Here is a 25,384-nt window from a genome sequence, read left to right as displayed (position 1 = left end):
GTGTCAGCAATCATTGTGTCTACTTTTTTAAAAAGTCAGAGCTCATTATATTTTAAGAAGAATAAATGACTTGTCAGGTCAGGTCATATTCCTGGATAGTCATCCCATTCATCATGTTGTATCCACATCCTAAAAATATATTACTCTGACTGTGTTATATGATCATTGCACAATGACCAATGCACAGCGACAGATCTGGAAACCTTCACCAACTATAGACATCCATTTATTTCATTACTTCATGATGAACAAACTGCTACCTGTCTCGGTACCATACGGATACATAAATAAAAACTGATGAAAATGATCTTTCACTGCAGTCCTACAGCATCACAGTCCATCTGTTTCAGGCTCCTCCCTAAATCATCATTAGTGAAAACGTTAGTGTACTCATTTATTTGAATAAAGCAACAATTAGCAGAGGATTAGCGGGAGGCAGAAGGATGCTGGAAGCCAAATAAAAAACATTAGAGAGGTAAACCTTCCAGTTTGCAGCCCACGCACACAGTTGAACAGTATCAGCACTGATATGAATGCCCATAAATAATGGGGTTGTGGCAGTGACAGCCAAGAACACATATACATACATGTAAGGCTTGTAACAAAGAAACTGAATTTGTGGGATGCTTACTGGGGAAGTCGTGGCCTAATGGTTAGAGGGTTGGACTCCCAATCGAAGGGTTGTGGGTTCTAGTCTCGGGCCGGACGGAATTGTGGGTGGGGGGAGTGCATGTACAGTTCTCTCTCCACCTTCAATACCACGACTTAGGTGCCCTTGAGCAAGGCATCAAACCCCCAACTGCTCCCCGGGCGCCGCAGCATAAATGGCTGCCCACTGCTCCGGGTGTGTGCTCACAGTGTGTGTGTTTGTGTTCACTGCTCTGTGTGTGTGCATTTCGGATGGGTTAAATGCAGAGCACAAATTCTGAGTATGGGTCACCATACTTGGCTGAATGTCACTTCACTTCACACTACAGAATTATAGAGGACAGCACATTTCATTTTGAAAATAATTCAATTTAGGGCAACAAAGTAGTTTTAGGCATTATATTATATTTGGTTTGGGTAAGGAATACTGTGTTTTTATGAAGCTGTAAAGATCATGTATTCTTTTGTGAGAAACCTGCAGCAACCTGTAGCACGTTATTCTACAAAAACTGCCTAGAGGCCATTCACAACAAACTCTTTTTGAGGCAGGGCAGTGAATGAAAAAAAACCTTCCAAGTATAGAAGTACATAAAATAAATAAATACATTGAAAAGCCGTGTTTGCACCGTGGAACACAAAATGTGTTTTGTGGGAATGGTCCCTCCATAGGACACAATTTTGCCAGATACATGGCAGTAAAGTCTAGAGATGTGTTTTTAGAACGCAGCGTCATGTGTGAGTTACTGGAACCATTAAACATGTCCAACTAGCTTGTTTACGCCTTGGTTACTAATGTAACCTTGATTCCATTTGATAACAAGAATGAGCATTGCATGATTTGCTAACGTTTGTGAAGCTGCACAAACAAATGGCATTTCAGCCTGCCAAAACGGGCAGTCAACTGCCTATATAAGATCGATGCCATTTCATCATAATTTTTCTACCCGTGGGTGAGCATAGATGTGCCGCGACAGCCTCTTTGAGAGGGGAGCTTCTCACTTACATTTATCCAAAGGGACTTACAATGCATTCAGGATATTCATTTTTCTAACTAGTATGTGTGTTCCCTGGGAATTGAACCCACAACCTTTTGTGCTGCTAATGCAATGCTCTACCACTGAGCCTTTTTGCTCAATGCCATCAATGGAGGTGAAGGCAGAGGAAGCAGGAGTAGGGCCGAGTAGGAAAATATGTGAGTGGAGCAAGACTCATGCTCTCACAATGAGGGCACTCCATATCTGTGAGCACTCCCTCTGTGCTGGTCAGAGGCATGAAGGGGTGGCCCTGCATGTGCCGCACTCATGCCACGACATGATGAGTCAAATGCCAATGGAAGTTTCTCAATTAGCAGAGAATTTGAAAGTCACCGGACGACCGCAGTAGAGAGGTGCTGAGAAAGAGTAGCAGGCTTCTTTGTTCTTCATTCTTTGGAGTCCAGCGAGAAGATGAACATTGCGCTGAAGGAGAAAGATTGTAATGATTCTCTTATCTTTGAAATATTCAGTTGAACTCAACAGATTTTGCCAAATCCAGAGACTAGTTCACCCTTGTTAACACTTAATGCAGCAGCCTGGTACTGACTAATGAAAACCTGAGAACCCAGAAGTTTTGACTTTCTGAAGTTTTGTAGTACCCAGCCAGTCAGAAAGGAACTGGTGATACCAACTTCACAAAATTCTGGAGCTAAATCTTTTCCAGCGATTTCTCACCAAGGAACCGAGCTGATTAAATGTTGAGAAGTGTAATTTCACCCAAAGAAAATCACATAAAAATCCTTATATACAGTAATCCTATAATAAAGCATAATAACTAAAATATTGCTCCCTGCATCACCTTCTCTTCTGCGTGACATTTTAACCCATGACTGCATTACTACTAGGCCTACTTTATTTCTTTGTATCACTAACTAAACTCAAAAAAATCTGTAGATAGATAATGGAGCAAGTGTGTGTGTATGTGTGTTTTTGTCATGTCCTTCCCACTCAGTCCTGGTACATCATAGGGGTGAGTGTTACTGCAAATTTTGGTATCGATCCGATACCAAGTACATACAAGACCAGTATCGCCAATACAGATACTTTTCTTTTAAAAGCATGTATTTAAATGAACTGATTACACTTTGAAAATGTACAATAACTAACGCTTCTATGACTAAAATGGTCACACTTTATTTTAAGGTCCAATTCACACCATTTAAAAACCATTAACTATGATGTTTGCCTCAATAAACTACTAATTTGCTTCTTATTAACAGTAAAGTAGTTGTTATGTTAAGGTATTGGGTAGGATTAGAGATATAGAATATGGTCATGACGAATAAGTGCTTTATAAGTACTAATACACCGCAAGTATGTTAATAATGGGCATGCTAAGAAGTAAAATAATAGTGAGAATTGGTCTATATACTAAAATGTTACCACTACAATATTACATTCACCATCGCTACATGGATATTCTTTGCCTTTCTGAAAGGACTCTGCCAGTGACTTCTGACTCAGTGGGACATTTAAAAATGCTTAATGTGAAAATACTATTTACAGACAAGCAGAAAAGCCCCAAATATGAGGGCAGTTCGCAAAGTTTCACATTAAGCGTTTTGCTCCCATATAAGGAGGAGCAACATGTGTATACGAGATGGGAAAGGAGCTGCATACTGTATGTACACACAAAGACATGTCTAGTCTTTAATGAAACAGAAACAATGTACTAAGCACAGACCAGAGAAAATTAACCTGAACTATCGATCTCATCAGGATGGGATTGATCTGATACCAATACAAACATTGGTTTCGATACTATTGATATTATGATTGATTCAGCCAGCCCTAGTACATCAGGGAGTCACACTGCTACAGAATAACAGCTCTAGGGTCCCAAGTGAGAGCTCACATCTCACATAAAACAGGACTGAATTAAAATCCAACTAGGAATGGTGAAATTGCTAATCAAGAGTGTACATTGAGAAGGGATTGCTCTGCTATTTTGGAAACTTATAAGGCAATGCTTAACCAGACTAAAACAATGAAATAACCACAGAATGCCTCAGTAAAAAAAAGAAGGAATTTATGCTCTTATTGGAGTGAAAATGCCAAAGCATTTCAAATTCTTCTGGGAATCTGATGCTCACTATATAGATTCACTGGGAATAGTAACATAGTTAAAGGGATAGTTGACCCAAAAATGTAAATTCTGTCATTAATTACTCACCCTCGTGTTGTTCCAAACCCGTAAGACCGTTCATCTTCAGTACACAAATTAAGCTATTTTTTTATATGAAATCCAAGAGCTTTCTGACTCTGCATAGACATCAATCCAACTGAAACGTTTAGTTGTGGCCCAGAAAGTAAGGAAGAACACTTTAAAATGTGACATTATTCGCTCAATTGTACTGTTATGAAGCTACAAGAATACTTTTTGTGCACAAAGAAAACAAAAATTTATTAAACTTTATTCACCAATATCCCCAGCCTCTACTCAGAGTCCTCGTGCCTTGACTAAACAACACTGTGAGGATGAAGTGGATTTGCTTTCATCTTTGACAATCACTTCTTTGGCGACCCCCGCGTGCATCCACAACCACTGTTTTCTTTAAGTCCTCATATTTTTTCTGTCTATCAGCCATGGTTGTGCAAGCCTCAATCACTTCATCGCTTTCAAAATCATAATCGCTCTTCAGCTCAGGAGCTTGCACAAGGAGCCTTTGGGCTTCATCTTCCTGTTTCGCTCTTTCACGGAGAGCATTTTGTTGCTCCCGGAGCTGTAAAGCCCAGCCTAGGTCTTCCTCCCAGAGGGAGCGCTCAGACGGATGCAGGTGCAGTGCCACTTTGAAAGATCGCACAGCCTGGAACGCACAGAAGAAACATAAAACATGTGAAAATGTACATCAAATAGGATTATTAAATGCTTTAAAAGTATTTTTGGTAACACTTTAGTATAGGGTTTGGTCAATAATACAGTAAACATTAATTTTGTGAAATATATAAATTATTATTATTATTTTTTTTTTATGTAATTCAACAGCCATTACTCCAGTCCTCAATCATATTAATATGCTAATTTGCTGCTCAAGAAACATTTATTATTATTCTCAATGTTGAAAACTGTTAATAATACCCTAATAATAGGGCATATAATAGGCTACCCTAATAATAATAAGTTTTAGGCTTCTTCGATAAATAGAAAGTTCAAAAGGACAGCATTTATTTGAGATATAACACTTTTGCAACATTATAAATGTCTTTACTTTCACTTCTGATAAAATGAATCCATCCATGCCGAAAAAAGTATCAATTTATTTCCATTTAAAAAAAGTTCATGCCATAGAGCTCAAAAATAAATAAATAAATCAGTCTCCCCTGACATATCCACCAACATTTTTCACACATGTACAGCTTGAGATGAGTCTTTAAATCTAACTCTTGCCTAACTGCAATCTCAAGTAGAACAATTCAGTTTAATTTAAATAAATATGTCTTTATTTTAATGAAAATGTTTGATATGACCAAAAGCAGTGGCTCACTGAATGCTAGTTCTGCCCTCTGTTGTTTTTTGCTGGAATATAAAATGCATGGACTTTTTAAGAGCACACTCCAAAATGAGCATGAACAGATGTTTAATGTACAGTCAAACCAAATGAGCAGTCATGACTCCTTGCTCTTTTCATGATAAAACAAACCTCTGCAGCTTTCTGGAACTAATGAAAATGTACTAAAACAACTTCACTTACACAAAAGTCAGTTCCCATTTCTTCCCAAAAACCCACTTTAAGAAAGAAGTTAAAAAGAAACAAGAATGTGGTTTCAGCTCAATAAAACTTAATAAGCCTTAACAAGTCACATCGTCCATGCTCACATACAAAAAAAAAAGAAAAGAAAGAAAAAACCACAGCTGCAAAGCACATAATTAAGATTGAAAGATCAACACATCTTTCAATGCACACACTGAACCGCTGCATATGTCAGATCTATTCTACACTCAATATTCAGTATCGACAGTATTAAAATGATTATGAGAAAGCTAAATAATTATTTGTTGAAGATGGCTTTTATGTGCACACAGTGTCACAGCTGCTTGAGTGCTGAAGAGGACATTCAGTCTATACATAACTAACATACATTCATTCTGTATGAAGACTAAAGCCTAGTTCCTGCTGTGAATCAGTCACCCTGCTCCTGTTACTCAGGGGACAAGAGAACGATAGAGAGACAAAGAATGACATTTGCTTTCTTTTCATCCCCTGGGAAAATAATGCATTCATAAATAGGATTTAGTGAGGCATTTTACCTTCATAATTGCCCTATTGACTCGACAATCTACAAAGGAATGGTCACTCCTTCAACAGAAACACTAGATCACATATCAGCCTGAGACAGGAAGAATATCAGAGCCAGTGTGAGCAGGAGCCAAGAATCCTCAGCACTTGTCATGAGGAAAACCTTTAATGAGGAATAAAACCAGCTGAAGGCTTTGGGAGACCTTTTCTCCTGCAGAGATCTGATCGATTTAACAGAGATGATTACAACAGCTGTGCTGAAGTCATGTCATAGACTCACTCAATCTTGCTCCTCCATTAGGAGTGACTAACACACCAAACTGGAAAGTGCTGAATCCTGTAAGATTACTTGTGTGTGTGTGTGTACTGTAGCGGTTGCATAAGTTACCTTATATTTGTTTATAACAATAGCAGTAGGTATAAAATGGAAATTAAAGTTTCCTAAATGCATATTATTGATCCTATTGTGAACAATTATGCATATATTTCTTTTTTTTTTACTTCATTACTTTAAATCAAAATGTCATAACCCCAGACAAAGAAAATTACTATCAGCGATTTCTAAGAAAAACTTGCATACTTTAGAACTGCACTACACCTTTTACGCAAGAATTTATGAAAATATACTAAAATGACAAAATTGTAATTAAAATAAAAAGCTTGACACTTCTTCTCCAGGGTCTTTATCTCAGACTCAAACATTATAGAAATTTCCACAGGGATGCACTGGAGATTTCCCGAAAAATCTGCTCATAATTGATTGGACATTCATTTTTTGTGAGCTGTTTTTCTTTAAAGAATGTTGTGAGAAGAATGGTGGATCAAAACGTTTCCAAATGTTTCAACAATGCATAAACATTGATACTATGAACTCCACTATGATATGTAAATGTTATTAAAAGTAATAATTTTCATTAGAGCAAATGTAGGTAGCTCTTATTGATGTAACACATTTTAGTTTGAGAGTGACACAGTTTGAATAAATCTTAAAAAGTATGTAATTAAAGATTTGTGCAGGAAAATAGTTAATGTCTTGTTTTAGTTAAACAAGAAGTCAATTATCACTGCAGCAGTTCGAAGAAAATGTGTTCTATAATCATGTAAAAAAAAAAAAAAAAAATCACAGAACGTAAACATTACTCCTAACATTTCATTCAAATCCTCCATCCTCAGGTTATTTTTCTTGACTTGACTTGAGTAAATGACTTGACAAGGCATGCTTAGCCCAAAATAGTAAAGTATTTATTCAATCTCTAGCCAAGACGTCAAACTCGCTGTGCGCGATGAGTGTTTGTATTACAATAGACACAGGCAAATACTTACTAGCTGGAGGACTACAGGATCTGCAAGGTTTTCTTTCATTGAGCATGTCTGTCTAATGTGCACAATCAATCACACACAGGTCGGGGCAGGTAAGGTGTGGCAGTGTTCCTCTTAAAGTACTCTTCCATGCTCCTGGGCTTGGACGTACTGAACTACACATTTCATCACAATAACACTCAGTCTGAGTGATTGATAAGTGACAAGAGGTCTCATTCACCTCATACTGACTGCCTCAAAATGATGAATTAACCGTTTGTGTTGACCTCTAAGCTTGGCTGTTCATTTGGGTTATTTAGGTGGTTGCCTAGGGCCCTGATGTTGTGGGATGAGATATAATTAAAGAGAACATTTACACTGTTAATTATAACAAACAAAAAGTCCACCTGTAATCAATGAACAGAACACTGCTTATTTAATCAACTGAAAAAAAAAGGAAAAAAAAAAATCTTTGGACTAAATATCACATTTATACACATACACATTATTATTTTAGTTTGTTTTCTTAAAAAGAAAGAAATTACTCTTTGTTCTGAAGTTCTATGAATGTTTTTATGGTAAGACCTGATGGGGCAGATTTAACTGTATAGTTTTGGCATAAACTGGAATGACTAGATAATTGAAGCTCATTACATAAAATGTACTTACTAGCTCTACTTCGCCAAGACTTAGTTGGGTGCGGCCCAGAGTTTGCCACGCCTCCCACCAGAGGGGGCGGAGTCTGGTGGCCATCTCTGCAGACTGCACAGCCAGGAACACCTCTTGAAGGGCGATCAACACCTAAGGGTTACACATCACAAGGTTAGAAGTTGACGGACTCAATTCCTGAAATATTTTCTCAACACTAATTTTAAAATCTAAACAGATTTTAGAAGACTTTGCAGACTTTGTAAATGGTTACAGAGAAAAACTAGAAATCATACATCAACTGAATGATGATCACACACTACCAGCATTAGTTGTTTCCAACACAAAGTCACAGAGAACGCGCCTCAGAAGCCGCATGACAAATGAAAACAGTATGAGCTCTAAAACTGACTCCCTCAACTGAATGGAATCACAGTCGGGAACTATGAAGATAAACAGAGTCTGTGCCCATCAGACACTACAGGAGTTTCTGTGAAATCAGTCTCCTCAACTGGACAAAATCTTCAGACTGGCTCTTTTGGCAACAGGCAATGACTCCTACAAAACTGCAAATGTTGTGTAGGGTTTTCCAACCAAAACATTTTCAAAAATTTGATTTATTCAACTTAAAACAGCTACACTAGCACGATGTGAGCAAATTATTATTATTATTATTTTTTGAATTTGATGTATGACTATAAGTATAAGTATAATTTATATGAGAAGAGTAATTTTAAAAGTAATTTTCACCTCAAACTTAATTTCAGTCTGATTTCCAAACATGATCAGTTTTCCTGAAGTAACAATTTAATTAGCCTTAAAGTTTGGTCTACAAGTTGTGAAGAATGAGCAACTCTATTCATATTTACAACAAATATCAAGCTGATATAAATTACAGTTTATGATTTTAAACATCAAAAAAGTGTTATCACGATGCAAAACCTTGCCATCCTGCCACTTCAATGCGATCAGATTACAAATGAGGTACACACTCATTCCCCACCTTCTCACTCTTTTCAGGTGACGCACCACTTATGAATATGATCATGTGATCAGTCAGGAAAAGGTCACTACAAGAAGGGAAAAATAAGGCTAGCCAGATCTTGTAATTGCAACCAGTGCTGAAAACGAATCCCTGACCTGTGCAGCGCTCAAGTGCTTCTGGGAAATTCCCACTTATGAGTTTAGAAGTCATAATGACATGATGTGAGTTCAAGTGATTTTGTTCAGAATAAAATGGACTGAAATGACTGGACAGTTTTATATAAGCAGGATATAAAAAATGCACATTGGGAGCAACAAATAAAAGAGTAAAGTCAACATTCACAGTAATGATCAATAGCGATTTGAAACAAAGCAGTTGTTCATGTGCACTCAGCTCAATAAATCATGATTATTCTGGCATACTCTTTACAGCATGTAGAAAAACAACTTAAGTTTTCCAGATGAAGTTATTTTTTTAGAAAGAAACATGTTTATATGCATGCATTTATTTTTATTGTAAAACCTGTTGTTTCATTGTTACATTCACAGTTTCACATAGACTATTCGATTTCAGCTTTATCTGGTTTCTGAAGTTTACACCCACATATGAGAATATGACAGTTGTTGGTTTGATAGAAAATTTAATCAGAAAATCAATCCGTTGAAAGGTGTTTTAAAGTCCAACTGTCATTACACCTACGCTCATCTGTGCAATGAAAAACAACTTTCCCAGACATCAAAGCCTAGACACGTATGCCAAAGATAAGATGAAGAGCGATGAAAGAAGAGTTTAAAAGGGAGCAATAATAGAGGATGGAAAATGTAGAAAAAGTGAAAGTGAAGGGATGAAAATGACAAAACAGGGTTACAAGTAGACAGAACAGACTAAGTGACTGGATGCAATGACTGCTGCTGGTTGTAATCTGTCCTATGTTAAGTAAAATGAGTGAGCAAACAAGTGTGTTTGTTTGTGTGTGTGTGTGTGTGTGTGTGTGTGTGTGTGTGTGCATTCACCTCAGTAAACAGCTCAGTCTCTGAACATGTATTTGTACATCTACAGCACATACATTTGTGTATGATTGAGTAAGCTATGTCAAGATTTAGGGCCAATCAGCAAATTCTGTAAAGACTAGTGGAGTAAAATAAAAGAGAAATCCAAATCATGCAATCCAAGACCATTTCCGAGAAGAGCTTTCATTGCAGATATGTTGAAATCATGAAAGTCTAAAGCTTAAATTGGTCTTGGTTCTATTTTGTCACAGAACTTTGTCATCATTTTGAACGTCTGTCAAAATAAGAAAACATATAGTAACTACGATCCTGATGAACAGGTTAAGGAGAGAAACTAAAACGAATTACATAACATTTAGATCTATCAATGCTCTCAGTTTAGTAGAAAATTGTATTTAATTAAGTTGTCAAAGAGATCAAAATGCTTAATAAAAACTGATATTTTCAGCCGATCTGTCTTTGCCAGATCCAAGATACTGTGATGTCCTGAAGCATACTCTCAGACTCTCAGAGCTAAAGCTGAGATCATAAGAGTGAAAACTGACAGGAGAGAGTGAAAGACAGGATATTAAAGGTAAGATGAGTGAATGAGTTGACAAATGAAGGAACAAATAAAAAGGCAGACCAGGTCATCAGTTGTTTTCTGTGAGCATTATGCAAATGTTTTACAAACATATCCTGTTACCATTTGATTTGTACAAAAGCAGGTGCTTGCAAACATTTTGAAGGAGCAGCCCGCCTGGAGGGTCGTCAGACTGCTTTTTTTTCCTTTATGTTGTCATTCATTACTGTAAAACAGGTTTACTATTAATTACGAGCTGCTAACATATAAATGTGACCTACTGTATAAACTTTTTTCATAAACAGCCCCCCATCAGCTGAAGCAAACTCCTCCATGATCCTGTTCATGACATTATTTCAACCGACATTCAGTGAATAACAAAAATACAATAAATAAAGTAGAGATCCATTTGGATAAACTTACATTTTAAATTTGGATAAACTTTCATTTAAAATAAAAATCACAAGTAAATGTGTCTAGTGAATTAATGACAGTGTCATAGTGACCACTGCATCTGATCACCACTGCGCTCTTGAGCAAGACACTCAAACCCAGCAGGGCTTTCCCTACATTAAGAAACAAGTGTGTGTATATATATATATTTATGATAATGTGTGTTGCATTTTCAGGACCACTATCTAAAATCGTCTGCATCCTCAAAGAATAATAATTCCATCCAGAGTGAAGGACAGGTACAGTATGTCCATCATGCTCTCTATCTAAGATACAGTTTGCCTGTGAGAGTAGAGAAGGGAAAATACGAGAAAAAACCCCTAGATGTCAAAACGTTTTGTCATAAAGCCACAGACAGGGAGTGGGTTTGGAGAATGAAACTTAGGGAGGAAGAAATGAAAACAACAGCCTACATAACAGCTGTACATTTACGGTAAATTCCACTATTGCAGACTCCCAATTCACATTTAAATCATATTTTGTAGTGTGTATGAACTGAACTGATTTTCTTTTTTACCTGTGATTTCATCTCATGGAGCACAGCATTGTCTGGTGTGAGCTGAATCGCCTCGTTCCACCTCTTCAATGCCTCCCAGTTTCTACAGCAAACACAAAAACAGAAAATACTCCGGTAAATTATTTGAAAAATTGTAACACTTTCTTTAGAGCTTTCTGGTTTGCAAAATATACAATATGATGTATGTATGCACACACACACACACACACACACACACAGACCTTCACAACAACTGAGGTAGACTGAGCAACGTAAGGTATGTATGGGGCAAATTAGGTTATCTGATGATGTTTAACAAATGCAAGTCTTCTCTTATTTTCCTTCTCTCCTGAAAAAGCTATCTCATGGTATGGTGTTTAAAATAAATCACCTTCTGACAATGACTATAATCATTACCCAAAAGAAAACGTCCTCCTACAACTGTAGTACAATTCAGAGCTATATTACAGATGCTTACATCATAAAATGTAACTTTTTAGGAAATTTTCTTGGGGAAAATAGAAAATGAGGAGTCAGATTTCACGACGAAAAACAACAACAACAACAATAACAAAACTTAAGGACTAAAAAGGAGCCAAACTGAATGTTATGAATGTAACCCTCATACTGGGCTGTGTTTAAATTTCTTGGCATACTACGAATCTTGTGTAGACAATTTGGCAGTAAATGATCAGGTCATATTGTTTGAGGAAGCAAACGCTTAATCACTATCGTCTACTTATCTTTCCCAAAAAGTATTGCTCACTCAATTAATTCACTGGGCACACTGGTTAGCAGTGTAAACAGTGTGCCAGTGGTGCCTGAACAGGCAAAACATCTACAACATCACTGTACAATGTGCTGGTACAGTAGGTGGGTCTTTATAGCCATGTTGAGGCAGAAGTCATGTGAAACTGCAATGTTATGCACTATTATGGTCATCCTTACTGTAAGTGACACTATAGTACTATAGTAAGTACTATTTGTCTTTCACCTCGTAAATGTGCCTTAGACATCAATGTTTCATGAGCCCCCTGCAAACTTAATCGTTATTTAATATAAAAAGACAAGTAAAAAAATATATAATAAAATTAGATTACTGGGGAATTTAATAATATTCAAGCATTAAGTCTTAATATCACAGATTATGCTAGTCAAAATAATAATAATAATAATAATAATAATAACTAATTTATCAGCAAGACATGGATGGAATATGCTGACTGAAGTCACCAGCTATTTCTGTTGTTTGGTAGCAAAATCTGTCTCTGTTGAACTGTTAGCACTTTCAAAACTTACATTACAGATATTTATAATCAGTCCTGCGATTGAAACTTACAAATGGTCTCATTTTATCCCACTTAATGAAGTGTGGAAGGACAGTTTAACTTTAAATGAATGTCAACCAGGAAATAGTTCCAGTAATAGAAGAAAATCTCCCACATGCCAACAATACTGACAGGAGACACATACCATCTGTCCGGTCACTTTTTTAATGTGACATACTGTAACTTACTGAACATCTATGAGACAAGGATTGTGGGGTGTTCACATGATTCACACACTGATCAAAACAGGCAACTCTGCCAAACTGAACTGCATATGGTAATATGACTAATGTCTTGTTTAATGTAAAATTAAATAATAATAAAAAAAAACAGATAGGTGCTGTATGTTGGATCTGTGCGCTCATCTTTCTTCAATGCAGCTAACGTCCAGCCGCTTCATGTCATCTAAAAAAAACTACTAGAAACACTTCCAGTCTGGCGAGACTTCCGTGTTCAGGAAAAAAGTGGATACAACAGTTCTTCAACAGTTCTTTCTGTTCCTCGATTCTGATTGGCTGAGAGGTCTTTCCAACATAGATATTTATAGGTAGGTAGATAAATTAGCAGCTTCTATTCTGACCTTTGGATGTTTATCCAATTTCTTCAGAATTTAAGTGCCAGTGGATGTTTAGAACAAGAGGCTGCGCTGTGTTGTGGCATCTTGAAACGGATTCATTTTTATTGTGAGTGACGACATATTGACCGTTTCACTGACATATCTGGAGAGATCGAAAGTGGCATTTACCTATACGTATCAATGTTTTCCACCCATGAGATATTCACCCAATAGGGGTTATGTGCAACAGACTTCTGTATTCTGTTAACCTGGTTTCGTTGCTTCTGGTTCAAGCATATGCTTCGTTAAATATGAAGCAGTTTTACTCAAGATGCCTTCAAAGTAGATAACAAAGATTATCATAACCAATGTCCATCAAATATGCAGAATGATATCTAAAAGTTTTTTTTATTATTATTATTATTATTTTCATTTACTATACATATACTAACATTTATATGTTTTATATATATAATGTCAACAATAAAAACAGATAGTTAGTGATTATTTTAAAAGTCCATAGATATCGCAGTTATTTATTACGGCTGTTAGCACATTCTCTGACAAGAGGAAGTGATGAGACCTATTTTCCAGATTTAGTCAGGTGACATTCGACATATACTCTATATCACCCATTAATCTTTTCTCCGCGCTGGCCTGTACTCACAATGTACTTAATGTTCCAGGGCTTGAGCATACTTGCGTCATTATGATGCAACTTTTTGATTTGAGAAAGCGCTTTCGCTAATAGACTGTTTAATAGATTTATCCCTTACGTAGTGCAGTGGTTTTCATTGTTTTAATGGTGCTGCAAGTATCAGAACATTATTACAGAAGACAAATGACACTGATGGAGGAACTTCCTGCTTTTCTCACAAATTAAAACTAAAGTTTATCAATAAGATGAGAACCACATCCGTTATAATCTATGTTTGTTGTCGTAATCATCACAGTAGCGCACACAAAAGTAGAAGCTGCTCAGCAAAACGTGCTCAGGCACATTATGGATTGAAGCAATCACAGTAGTCAAATGAGTACTCTCTCATAATACCCAACTCTACATGAAACAGTGAGCTTTCAATGAAGCAACTCAACGCTCCTTTGTTACTAGTTCTAAGTGAGGTTTCCAAATTAATAACAGAGGCTTGGGCTCAGCTGTTAAACCAGAGGACCTACACTCTGGCCCTCACGATCCTCACGAGTTTAGCTCTAACCTTGATCAAAATGATCTGCCTGTAACTTTGTAGCAGTCCTGAAGAACCTGATCAGCTTGTTCAGGTGTGTTTAGGGTTGGAGCTAAACTCTGCAGAAAAGTGAACCTCGAGGGCCAGAGTTGAGAAGCCCTGTGTTAAACGGTCAACTTTGAGATTTGAATCCGTGGCAGATGCCAACATAATGTTTTTTAAGACATTTAGTTACACTTTTATGTATTTACAGTGCCATTGAACTGTTGTATAAATGCAATATCACACTCGTACCCAAGTGATATCGATCTGTATTGTGAGAAACACATGATGAGGACATATTTATTCAACTGTGTGATACTTCATCTTGTGCATAAATTATGATTTAAAAAATTCACACTAAGAGAAAAACCAATTGGGTAACTAAAATACATTTTGAGCGACATAAAATTATTTTTTTCTTTCCCCCAATCTCACAGTTTTTTTTTTTTTCAATTTGATTGAAGTCACATGAGTCTTCAAGACGAATATGTTTCCAGATTTTTTTCACATATAAAAATGGTTAAAGTGTTAATAACCACGCAATAGTTTATATTCTGTAACTCTGGCTGTAAACCTTGAGCTAAATGAGTGGAAGTTTATTAAAAAGAAAAACCCCACCAAGTAAAAGAGTGATAGTCATGTAAATATGGGATAACTAATTGGTTTCAGGGAAAAATGGCAAAGTAAGTAAACTGCTAAGAAAATCCAGCTTTCTAAACTAGAACTAACTTGTTATATTGGGTTAGAAATAAATATACTGCATCTTGCATGGCACTACTGTTGGATAACTATACCACATTTATATGTAGTGGATTTAGTATGGGGGCACATTTATCTACCAATTATTTTATTTTTTAAAAATGTCAAGGATTATTCTAAGCAATTTTGCTAGGTCAAATTAATGTATTTGTTTGACAAGTAATCTTGATGACAACACACTTTCAACATCTAGGCACTTTGCTACTTGTGTGAACTTGACATGCTAAATAATACAAAACAACTAAAAATTGTAAAGAAAAAAAAATCTGCTGCATCATTTTACAAATAATATTTGTAACATTATACAAATAACATTATCATTCATAGTCAATTTACATCTCTGCAGAAAATGCCAAATGTTAATTTTAATAAAAGAGATAAGTTATTTAGTACTGCCCCGAATAAAAAAAAAAATCACATGACAGATGTTTATAGTCCACAAGAATAAATTATAGCTGAATTAAAAGATAAATTAAAAAGCTGCCTCAAAGGTTTACATATGCTTGAAACTTAGAGTAAAACTGCGTGTCATTACCTGGATGTTTTTTGTTTTTCAATAGTTCAATTTTTCAATTTCAAAAAATGTTTATCTTGAGCAGTTAACACACAAAGGAGCAAAGTGAGCTTCAAATGCAGCCTCCTATAAGTGCATTGTGTTGACCTGCCTGTTCCCACTGTTCTGCAGCTCCATGTAATTTCCTCATCACAATTCACTTATTCTCCAAAAAACTTGATTATAAGAGTCGCCAAGGGCAACACGCCTCTTCAGGGGCTGCATAAAGCATTAGCCAGCACCATTGTTTAAGGGAGTATCATCACTGACCCCAGCTATAATGGCTACCAAGCATGTGAAATTTAAAGGTGATTTAAAGTAATAAAGACGTTTGAGTCTTTTGTAAGATTGTGAATGAGACCGTCACCTCAAGTTACCTGCTGTTGGCTCTTATGATACATAGCTTGCATGGTTTCTCATTTAGGGAAATTGTACAGATTGTACAATATATAAATTGATTATGAGCAGTTCCACAAACTGGGTATTTTATGCATCCTTCAATCATTTCAATTCGTTCCAGATCTCCAATACATTCAAATATATTCAGATCTACTGAAGTCTAGATTCACTTCATATTTTTATTAGATGACAATGAATGGATGTACCGAGGTCTGATGAGCAGAAACCCTCTCTGGGACTCCTATTTAAGCCTTCCCTGGTAACACAGGGCTATTTTTGCCCTCCACATTTAAATAGGCCACTTAACGAAAATGGGTTTTTTTTCTTTCTTTTTTGAAGATCATCCTGTGCATGATAAAACAGTCGAAAGCTCCAGTAGCAATAAAAATGCATGAACAGTTTGTACAGAAAGCAGGAGGACATTTTCCAACAGTTATCTTTAATTGTGATGATTCAAAAGTAAAAAAAAATAGATTGCTCAGCAGTCGATAAATACAGTTGAACAGTTCTTATTCAAAACAAACTGTCCATTAGCAAGAGATTATACAGAAATCCTAAAACCTGTGGCCCTGTCATCTACTTGACTTGACCTTGCAATAAATAATAATCTGGGGAACGCTACCTGGCCTTCCTTAAATTTCTCTGAAAAAGCAGGTGCAACAAATATTGGCATAGTGCTACGGTAATCACATCACGAGCAGCAGTAGCTTACAGTCCACTAATTCGCGGTTAGAGCCAAAGTGCTGCTTAATTATACCATTAAAAACATTTCAGACTACAGCTTTTAAATGAATCAAGACATGGATGGAGACCGAGAGTTGTGGAGAAGAAAAGAAGATAAAAGGCTGTAAAATTGACGGGGGACACCTTACCCTGACCTCTCATGGACTTGTTAAGGCTTTACAGGATAAAGCCGCAATAACGACAGCTTCGGTTTAATCCGTACCTTTAAACCATCTTCCAGTAAGTTCAAGCTTTTTCTTTTATCCCCTTCAGGTGCTTGCTGGCTGTGACGTTTATTCCTTTTTTTTATTTGGATAGTGAGAATACAAGCAGCCTAATTTGACTTATTGTTCCGGTTAAGTGGTTAAAAGATGAGAAACTTGAGAAAGAAGACCTTTTTCCTCTCCATCTCACATTTCGTAACACCCTCTCAACTCAAAGAGATGAAGATCATCCTAAGTGTATGTGGACACACCTGCTTCAGAGATTCATATAAGAAATGCTGCCTCCAAGAGAAGAGAGTGCATATTAAACAATGACATAATTACTTATGATCATAGAAAATAAATAGTGAGAGAAAAACGCACCCATTAGTGTATTGCCTTTCAGCTCAGTCCTGCTTCATGACCGTTGGTTGAGCTTTTCACAGACATGCTAAAACTGAAAGTCTCATTTGAGTGCTAAAATGTTCAGCTTCTACATGCTGTACTGAACTCCTGCCTAGGCCTCTCCGACCGGTGTCGGGTTTATCCAGTCATTGAAGGAATAAATGTCAATAAAAGTAATAGATGTAATCCTTTTTCTACTTCATATAAACAAAGCACAAGGTTTGCTTTGAAAAGTGATATAATAAACAGTTTTGTCCTTGCTTATATGAGCTCAGTCAGTGTTTTTCATTCAGGGTGCATAATGTAAATAGTGGGTTGTAAGTCGATGTTCTTCAAAGAATAGTAAACCCAGAAATATAAAAAGAAAATGTCTACATAATTAATTTGCATGGGGGTCTGGGCAGTCAAGTTCCAAAACGACAAAAGGATAAAAACCATCATCATACTCCATACTTATTATAATTTAAGTCCTCCGTAGCTATATAATAGTTGTGTATGAGCCAGCATATTTTGTGAACCAGTTCAAACAAGTGGTCCACATCCACATGCAGAGAGTCTGTAGCAAACCCACAGCCCCATCTGCTGGATTAATGTGGCACTGTTATAATTGACAGGGTAAAAGACCCGCTGTTTATCATCTTTGTTGATGACTCCAAGAACCCTGTTTCTATCATTGACAACAACTGCTTTGTCATTTGCTGGCCAATGCACTGACCTGATTAAATAACAACTATCAGTTGAGTAACTGTAAAGACAAAACATCTGTCAGGTTTTCAAGGAAGGATTTTGGCTGCCACATGCCTTACTGAAAATCGGGTAAGGATGAGAGAGGTTTTCCATGGGTCAACAAGTATCTTATTTTGTGAATCACTTTTTCGAATCAAGCAGAAAGCTCACTGTCAAAACCAGGATATCTGTATCCTACCAACGTGTTTATGTGTGTGTGTGTGTGTGTGTGTGTGTGTATGTTTGTGTGTGTGTGTGTGTGTGTATGTTTGTGTGTGCCTATGCTACTGTTTAAATGTTTGGGGTTGGTAAGATATAAATTGCATGTTGTTCACCAAAGCTACATTTATTAAGTCAAAAATACAGTAAAAATAGTAATTGTGAATTGAAAAAAAAAAAAAAAAACGTAAAATATTTTGAAATATTATAACTGTTTTCTAATTTAACACATTTTTAAATAGTAATGTATTCCTATGATGGGAAAGCTGAATTTTCAGCATCATTACTCCAGTCTTCAGTGTCACGTGTCATTGCTGAATGAAAAATTTCATTCAAAAAATTAAAATCTTGATTTCAAGTATACATAAAGGAATTTTGGACCAGAACACAGAATAGATTACAATGGTGCACCCAACACAGCGCTGGGACTCATACCATACATCATGCTTCAGACTGTAACTAAGAAATTAAAACAGTGGAAGCAATGTTGTTTGAGACTCGGTTTTTTTCTGTACACACTTCTTGCTATTCCCATATTGGCTTTCTAATAGCTCATCCAAACTTACAATATTTATCACAAGACTGCTGGATTTAACAAGCACACAAACCTTCCCTGCTCGGCGAGCAGCATTCCTTCATCCTTTAGTCTCTTGCTCTTAGCAGCACAATCCTCCAGCAGCAGCTCTTGTCTCTGTTTGATGACATGCAGCCAATCAGCTCTTTCCTTCTCCACGTCCTCGTCATCCACCTGCTCGGAGTCCTTCTCAAACTGCTGCGCTGTCATCTTGGAAACTCTCTCCCCCACCTTACGTTTCCAGCCAAAATAGGCCATCCTGAAAAAACTAAAACAGCTCCTGTAAGACTAGCAATTGTGAATAATGCATTAAAATGTAACAATTAAAAGGACAGTTACACGCTTTCAAGAAAAAAAAAATTACAAGACAGACTGAAAAACAGTCTGAGGCTAAACTTTGAAGGCATTGGTATTTTCTACAATGCATGTATTGTATACAATGCATTCTAATAGATTTAGACCTATTTGTTTGTTAGACCACTACATATTCACCATTTAAATACTGCTCAATATTTATTTAATACTAAAAGGTTTTTTTTTTTTTTTTTTTTTTTTTGCAAAAGTACTGTCAAAACAATAGAAATTGTATTACTAAAATTGCACAACTCTATATTATATCACTATATTTGCCATTGGAATCTAAGAAGACAAAAGTTGTTTTTTTTTTCGTTTTTTTTTTATTTTTTTTTTATGTGGTTTGAATGACCAGGGTAACTGTCCAAGAAGAAGAAACGCTAAAACTTCTTGGTTCAGTCATCGCATATTGAACCTGCAACTGCAAGAAGGTCAAGTGCACTTGTAATCCAGCCAACTTTAGGTCAGTAACAGGTACTGAAGTCTGTTTTACAGTCCTATGTGATTTACTACACAGGTCACATTCATATTATTGGAAATAATATGAACTGAAGGCTGTAACGTTAGTTACGTTAGTTAAGTACTTTCTGCATTGGCATTTTCTAAAGAATCTTTACGTTTGCAAGCGCGGCTGAACACGTAAATACTAACAGAAAAAAACTGAATTATAAATAGAAATGCCCCAACATCAATGACATATAGCGTTTTCATCCATGAGTTACTCACAGATGTTTTGGACTTATCCACTCAGCCCTCTAACCCGGAAGTACTGTTAAAGTCTCTTAAAGGTACAGGGCCAGCTTTAAATGAGTCCTATTAAGCTCCTATACAAAGTTTGTTTTGGAGGTGTAATAGATCAGGCTCTTGTACTAGGTTGTGCGTAAAACCTTTACTTTTAACAAATTTTACAATATTTTAACACCTCTCTCCCCAGTCTGTCATGAACAGCTGGAATAGCTCCTATATCAAATGATTGAATAGCTGGGACAGTGTGATTGTGAGTGGCTCCACTTGGCGCCTGGTCTGAAAATGTCATGCCCCATACCATAGCCGCCTGCTAGCATAAGTTTAAATATTGAAAATCAAATCAATTTGAGACTGATTTAAACCGAAGAAGTTTGTCTGCTTTGGGAAAGATAGCTTGTCTCCGACATAGTGTTAACACTTGTTGCCTTATCTAGTGCAGCTCAATCAGGTCTCGTCCCATTCGTCAATATTTGTTATATCACAAATCCCCGAGAATATGTGTTGTAAAATGCATACAATTTTTTTTTATTTTTGGGTGAACTAACCTTTCAATGATTTTAACAGCTCTGCTTTTGCAGTGTTTGAGGTAGATCTCCAGCAGCGAGAGAAGAGTCGACACTGAGATGCGCTCAGCTAAGTGCACAACTCTCTGCATGGCTTTACAGTCTTGTGTGAAGTCCAGGTCAGGTCCTCGGTGATGTTTACATCAAGGTACTTGAAGCTGCTCACCCTCTCCACAGGGGTCCCACTGATCATAAGAGGAGTATAGGGCTGCTGCTGTCTCTTCCTGGCTCTTTAGTTTTACTCACATTCATAGAGAAACAATTGTCCTGGCACCATGATGTGAGTTTCTCTACCTCATCCAAGTATGTGGCTTCATTACTGCTGGAAATGAGGCCCAGAACCATCATCATTGTAATCAATATTGAGTGCATTATTGTATGGTATTACCATCATTTTAGCCCTGGGTTCAAACTGACATATATAACTGTGGAAACAAAACTGGCAAAAATCAACACTGAAACATTAAGAAACCGGAACAGTTATTTAGTGCATGGTTGTTATAATATTGTGTAAGAATCCCACTGCCAATGCATTCTTTTGCGGTCACTAACCTTTGAACTGCATGTTGATCACGGACATCCCGTGCACATGAACAGATTCTGTTGACAGTTCTGCAATGCCAATCAATCATTAGTCACTACAACTATGTGGATCTTTAGGTAAACAGATGATTTAATGAATGAATGAATGAATGAATGTTGTAATTCTGTAAAAAAGAAGCTATAGTCCGTTGTTTTTATCATCCATTCACTTTATTACTTTTTTTGTAAGCACAGATCTTAAAACTAGACACAAGTTGTTGCATAAAGTAGATTTACATTGCAAAATGTCAATCAATCCATCACAAATCAAATAAGCCAAAATGATACAATCAGCTCCATTGTTTTAAATCAACTGTCCCCCTATACTCAGTCTGAAATCTGTGATAAACTCTATGGACTTCAGCCAGGCCCTCACCTGCATTAACTACATGTGCAAGAAGCCACCCCTCCTTTCTAACTCTATCTGCAATTGGCTAAACTGCCATCACTCCCCCTTTAAACACAGTATTTTATCTACACTTAGTTCTAATAAATCTGTTCTGACAGGAATCCAAGCAGGAACTCCAAAGAGGTTTCACACTTTAGCAGTCAGTCATCATGTCAGACAGAGGTGCATTTGATACCAACGTGGTGACCCTCACCAGGTTTGTTTTGGAAGAGGGCAGAAAAGCCAAAGGAACGGGAGAGCTTACAACCCTTCTCAACTCCATGTGCACGGCCATCAAAGCCATTTCCACTGCTGTCAGAAAAGCCGGCATTGCCAATCTGTGAGTATCTGCCAATGCATTTACAGCACCAAACAATTCAATATTAACAATATTATGGTTTTCAGACTGTTTCTGTCATCTTTGCATCTTATAGTAAAAAAAAAAAAATTCTCTATATTTTGGTATTCAATATGCAGCCCCTATCACTTCACAGACTATACAATGTGCTTTAGTTTACTATTGATTAGAACCTTTTCAACAGTTAAAACTTTCATTTCCACTTGCAAAAAACTTTTCCCGATGCATAGTTTTTGCACATTTTGCACATTTGAATAGTTATACATTTACAGTATATCAGTGAACTGTCGCAGTGGCTGGTCAATTAAGCTATTTTGCAAAGAAACACTGCAGACTGAAGCAATGATTAGACCTCATCTCTTGCTGAAATAGGGGACAAATGTCGAAGTTATCGGCACTGTGAGGAAAGCATAAAGACTACGTACATAATTCTTCATGAATCAGTCTCTGTTAAAAATATTTTTTTCTTTTAATCAGCTATGGAATTGCTGGGAGCACAAATGTTACAGGTGACCAGGTTAAAAAGTTGGACGTCCTGTCCAATGATCTTGTTATAAACATGATTAAAGCCTCCTTCACATCCTGTGTTCTGGTGTCTGAAGAAAATGAACGTGCCATCATTGTAGAACCAGAGAAAAGGGTAAGTGTGTGCATCAGTATGTTTGTTGTTGTGGTGTAATCTGAAAAAAAAAAAAAAAAAAAAAAGTAAAGATAAAATGTCAAAGTAAAACCTTCAAACACTTTAATATTTTGGCCAATTTTAAAAAACTGATTTACATACGAAAATCTTGTGTTAATATAATTTAAGTTTAAATTTTTTAATAAATTGAAATGATCTGACTTGTTTGTTTTGGTCTGTAAAATAATTTTCTTTATGTATTAACTAACATCTTTGATGTATTTGTGTATAAGCCAATAAACTACCTGACTTTGTGTATATTTATTTTGCTCAGGGCAAATACGTGGTTTGCTTTGACCCTCTGGATGGCTCTTCAAACATTGACTGCTTAGCTTCTATTGGAACCATTTTTGCAATCTACAGAAATGTACAGTACAGGCTTTCAGATCTAAATTAATTACAAACAAATATTTCTTCATAGTCATTTAAAAATGAATGAAATGCTTTTGTTTGTTTGTGTGCACATGATCTCCAGGAAACTGATGATGAACCCTCAGAGAAGGATGCCTTGCGGAGCGGCAGAAACATTGTGGCAGCAGGGTATGCTCTTTATGGCAGTGCCACCATGCTGGTTCTCTCCACAGGCCAAGGAGTCAACTGCTTCATGCTTGATCCTGTAAGTCAGAATTATGTTACATTCTTCATATTCTGTTTAACTTTAAATAGTTGCTTTACTTCTTAATCTTTCTACACCTTTTCTTCATCCATCATTAGGCCATTGGTGAGTTTATACTTGTAGACCAGGATGTGAAGATTAAGAAGAAGGGGAAGATCTACAGTCTGAATGAAGGCTATGCAGCACATTTTTACCCAGATGTTACAGAATATCTGCAAAAGAAGAAATTCCCAGAGGTATGAGCCTCCAGATTTTGATTAGATTTCTCTGAAGGGTTCGTGTTAGACAAACATCCTTCTATTATCTGTTTAGCGACCATTATGGTTACTATCATGGCAGAGTCAGATCTTTACTTAAGACTTAAGATATTCCATTGTTCAAAGTTTGGGCTCATTAATGTTTTTGAAGTCTTAGGCCATTTTTTTTTTTAAAGAAAGAAAGAAAAGAAAACAGTAGAAACAATAACATTGTGACATACAGTAGTATTACAATGTTAAAATAGCTGTTTCTATTTTAATATAATTTAAATGTCAATTATTCCTGTGATAGCAAAGCTGTATTTCAAGCAACCATTGCTTTGGTCTTCAGTGTCACACGTTCCTGCAGAAATTCTTATAATAAGCTGATTTGCTGCTAAAGAAACATATTTATCATTATCAAATTTTGTAACCAACATATTAAGCTTCTTCCACTAACAGTAAAGATAACATTCCCACTCTGACCTGCAGGATGGAAGTTCACCCTATGGAGGGCGCTATGTGGGCTCCATGGTAGCTGATGTGCACAGGACTCTGGTCTATGGTGGAATTTTCCTGTATCCTGCTAATATCAAGAGCCCCAAGGGCAAGGTGAGGAGAAACAGGGTTTAAAAGTGAATGCATTGCATTGATAACAACACCATGAGCTATTTGAGTTTTAAAAGGATGCATTTTAAAGTGTATTTAAGGCAACAATCTCACATGGTTTTATTTTTTTTTTTTCTGGGCTCCAGCTGAGGCTGTTGTATGAGTGCAACCCCATGGCCTTCATAATGGAGCAGGCTGGCGGTATGGCAACAACAGGAGCCATGAATGTCCTAGACATCAAACCTGACTCAATCCACCAGAGGGTTCCTGTAGTGCTGGGCTCCCCTGATGATGTACAGGAGTATATCTCCATCTTTAAGAAACACTCTAAATGAGATGCAACCAGATGAGCATCTTAACCATCTACTATAACCACAAACCATCCCACTGAACCTCAAAAAAAAAAAAAAAAAATTAGCGATAAGGGCAAGGACGAGACAAGAAGCATCCATTATCTTTATAGGATAAAAGAAGTTTCCACGTTAAGTTTCATTTTTACAAATGTTTTTTGTACTCTTGTAACGCAATTCATAATATAAAGATATTATAAATATATAATCCACTGTCATAAACCTTACAGTTTCTAATATTAAGCCCCATAAACACGTCTGTTCACAATGAAAATAAAAACATTGCATGTAAGAATGGTGTTTTGGTTGTTTTGCTTTAATGCAAAGCACTGTGGGTAACCCTCAGGGTTCTTTTAGTAGTGCTATATAAATAAATAAACCATCCCAAACCATTTTTTTGTTTCCATTTTATTATATGATGATCAAGAAAAAATAAAGTACTCTGCACTCAACTTTAGTCTAGGGGGCGTACATCAATCAGCACATCATTTTCTAGTCACGGATCCACACTCGCTTAATATTCATCAATTTTATTTTTTTATTTTTTTTATTTTGCAGCATGGAACAATCAAACTTTTGGCAGTAAGCCTTCTTCATTGACATTCCCTACAAGAGTCCTTAAAGAAATGAAGTCCAAAGTTCACCCGGTGAAAAAAAATCACATAACAGGTTTTTACTGATCACAAATTCAATTGACCAATCAATCAAGCAATTTCAGGACAAACAACCAAAGATAATTCCAAAACATTCAACAAAGTATTTGCTGATCAGAAATTGTTGGAACACATGGGTATGGCAAGTTAACCAACTACAGATCCAATTCTGCTTCCCACCAAGATGATTCTTGGACCAGCAGCA

General features: G+C 36.5%; 2 protein-coding genes across 3 annotated transcripts; one reads left to right on the top strand and one right to left on the bottom strand.

Annotated features, from left to right (window-relative positions):
* Nucleotides 1-975: 975 nt before the first annotated feature.
* Nucleotides 976-20,163, bottom strand: LOC128005559 (tetratricopeptide repeat protein 33). Of its 2 annotated transcripts, none has more exons than XM_052592683.1 (5): nucleotides 20,125-20,163; nucleotides 19,079-19,312; nucleotides 11,395-11,476; nucleotides 7,889-8,020; nucleotides 976-4,489 (listed from the first exon to the last, which is right to left on the bottom strand). In XM_052592683.1, exons 2-5 carry the CDS (start codon nucleotides 19,300-19,302, stop codon nucleotides 4,178-4,180), a joined length of 750 nt encoding a protein of 249 aa, XP_052448643.1. In that variant the 5' UTR covers nucleotides 19,303-19,312; nucleotides 20,125-20,163; the 3' UTR covers nucleotides 976-4,177. The 2 variants fall into 2 exon arrangements, with proteins under 2 accessions (XP_052448643.1, XP_052448644.1); XM_052592684.1 differs by having other exon boundaries at nucleotides 19,079-19,303; nucleotides 20,125-20,149.
* A 1,613-nt stretch (nucleotides 20,164-21,776) lies between these two features.
* On the top strand, nucleotides 21,777-24,920 carry LOC128005527 (fructose-1,6-bisphosphatase 1-like). Its single transcript, XM_052592681.1, has 7 exons — nucleotides 21,777-22,018; nucleotides 22,514-22,676; nucleotides 22,990-23,082; nucleotides 23,191-23,331; nucleotides 23,430-23,567; nucleotides 24,060-24,179; nucleotides 24,323-24,920. Exons 1-7 carry the CDS (start codon nucleotides 21,849-21,851, stop codon nucleotides 24,509-24,511), a joined length of 1,014 nt encoding a protein of 337 aa, XP_052448641.1. The 5' UTR covers nucleotides 21,777-21,848; the 3' UTR covers nucleotides 24,512-24,920.
* Nucleotides 24,921-25,384: the final 464 nt, after the last annotated feature.

This window comes from Carassius gibelio, chromosome A5 (genome assembly GCF_023724105.1).
Source record: "Carassius gibelio isolate Cgi1373 ecotype wild population from Czech Republic chromosome A5, carGib1.2-hapl.c, whole genome shotgun sequence".
Lineage (NCBI taxonomy): Eukaryota > Metazoa > Chordata > Actinopteri > Cypriniformes > Cyprinidae > Carassius > Carassius gibelio.
This window is presented reverse-complemented; position numbering and strand designations above follow the sequence as displayed.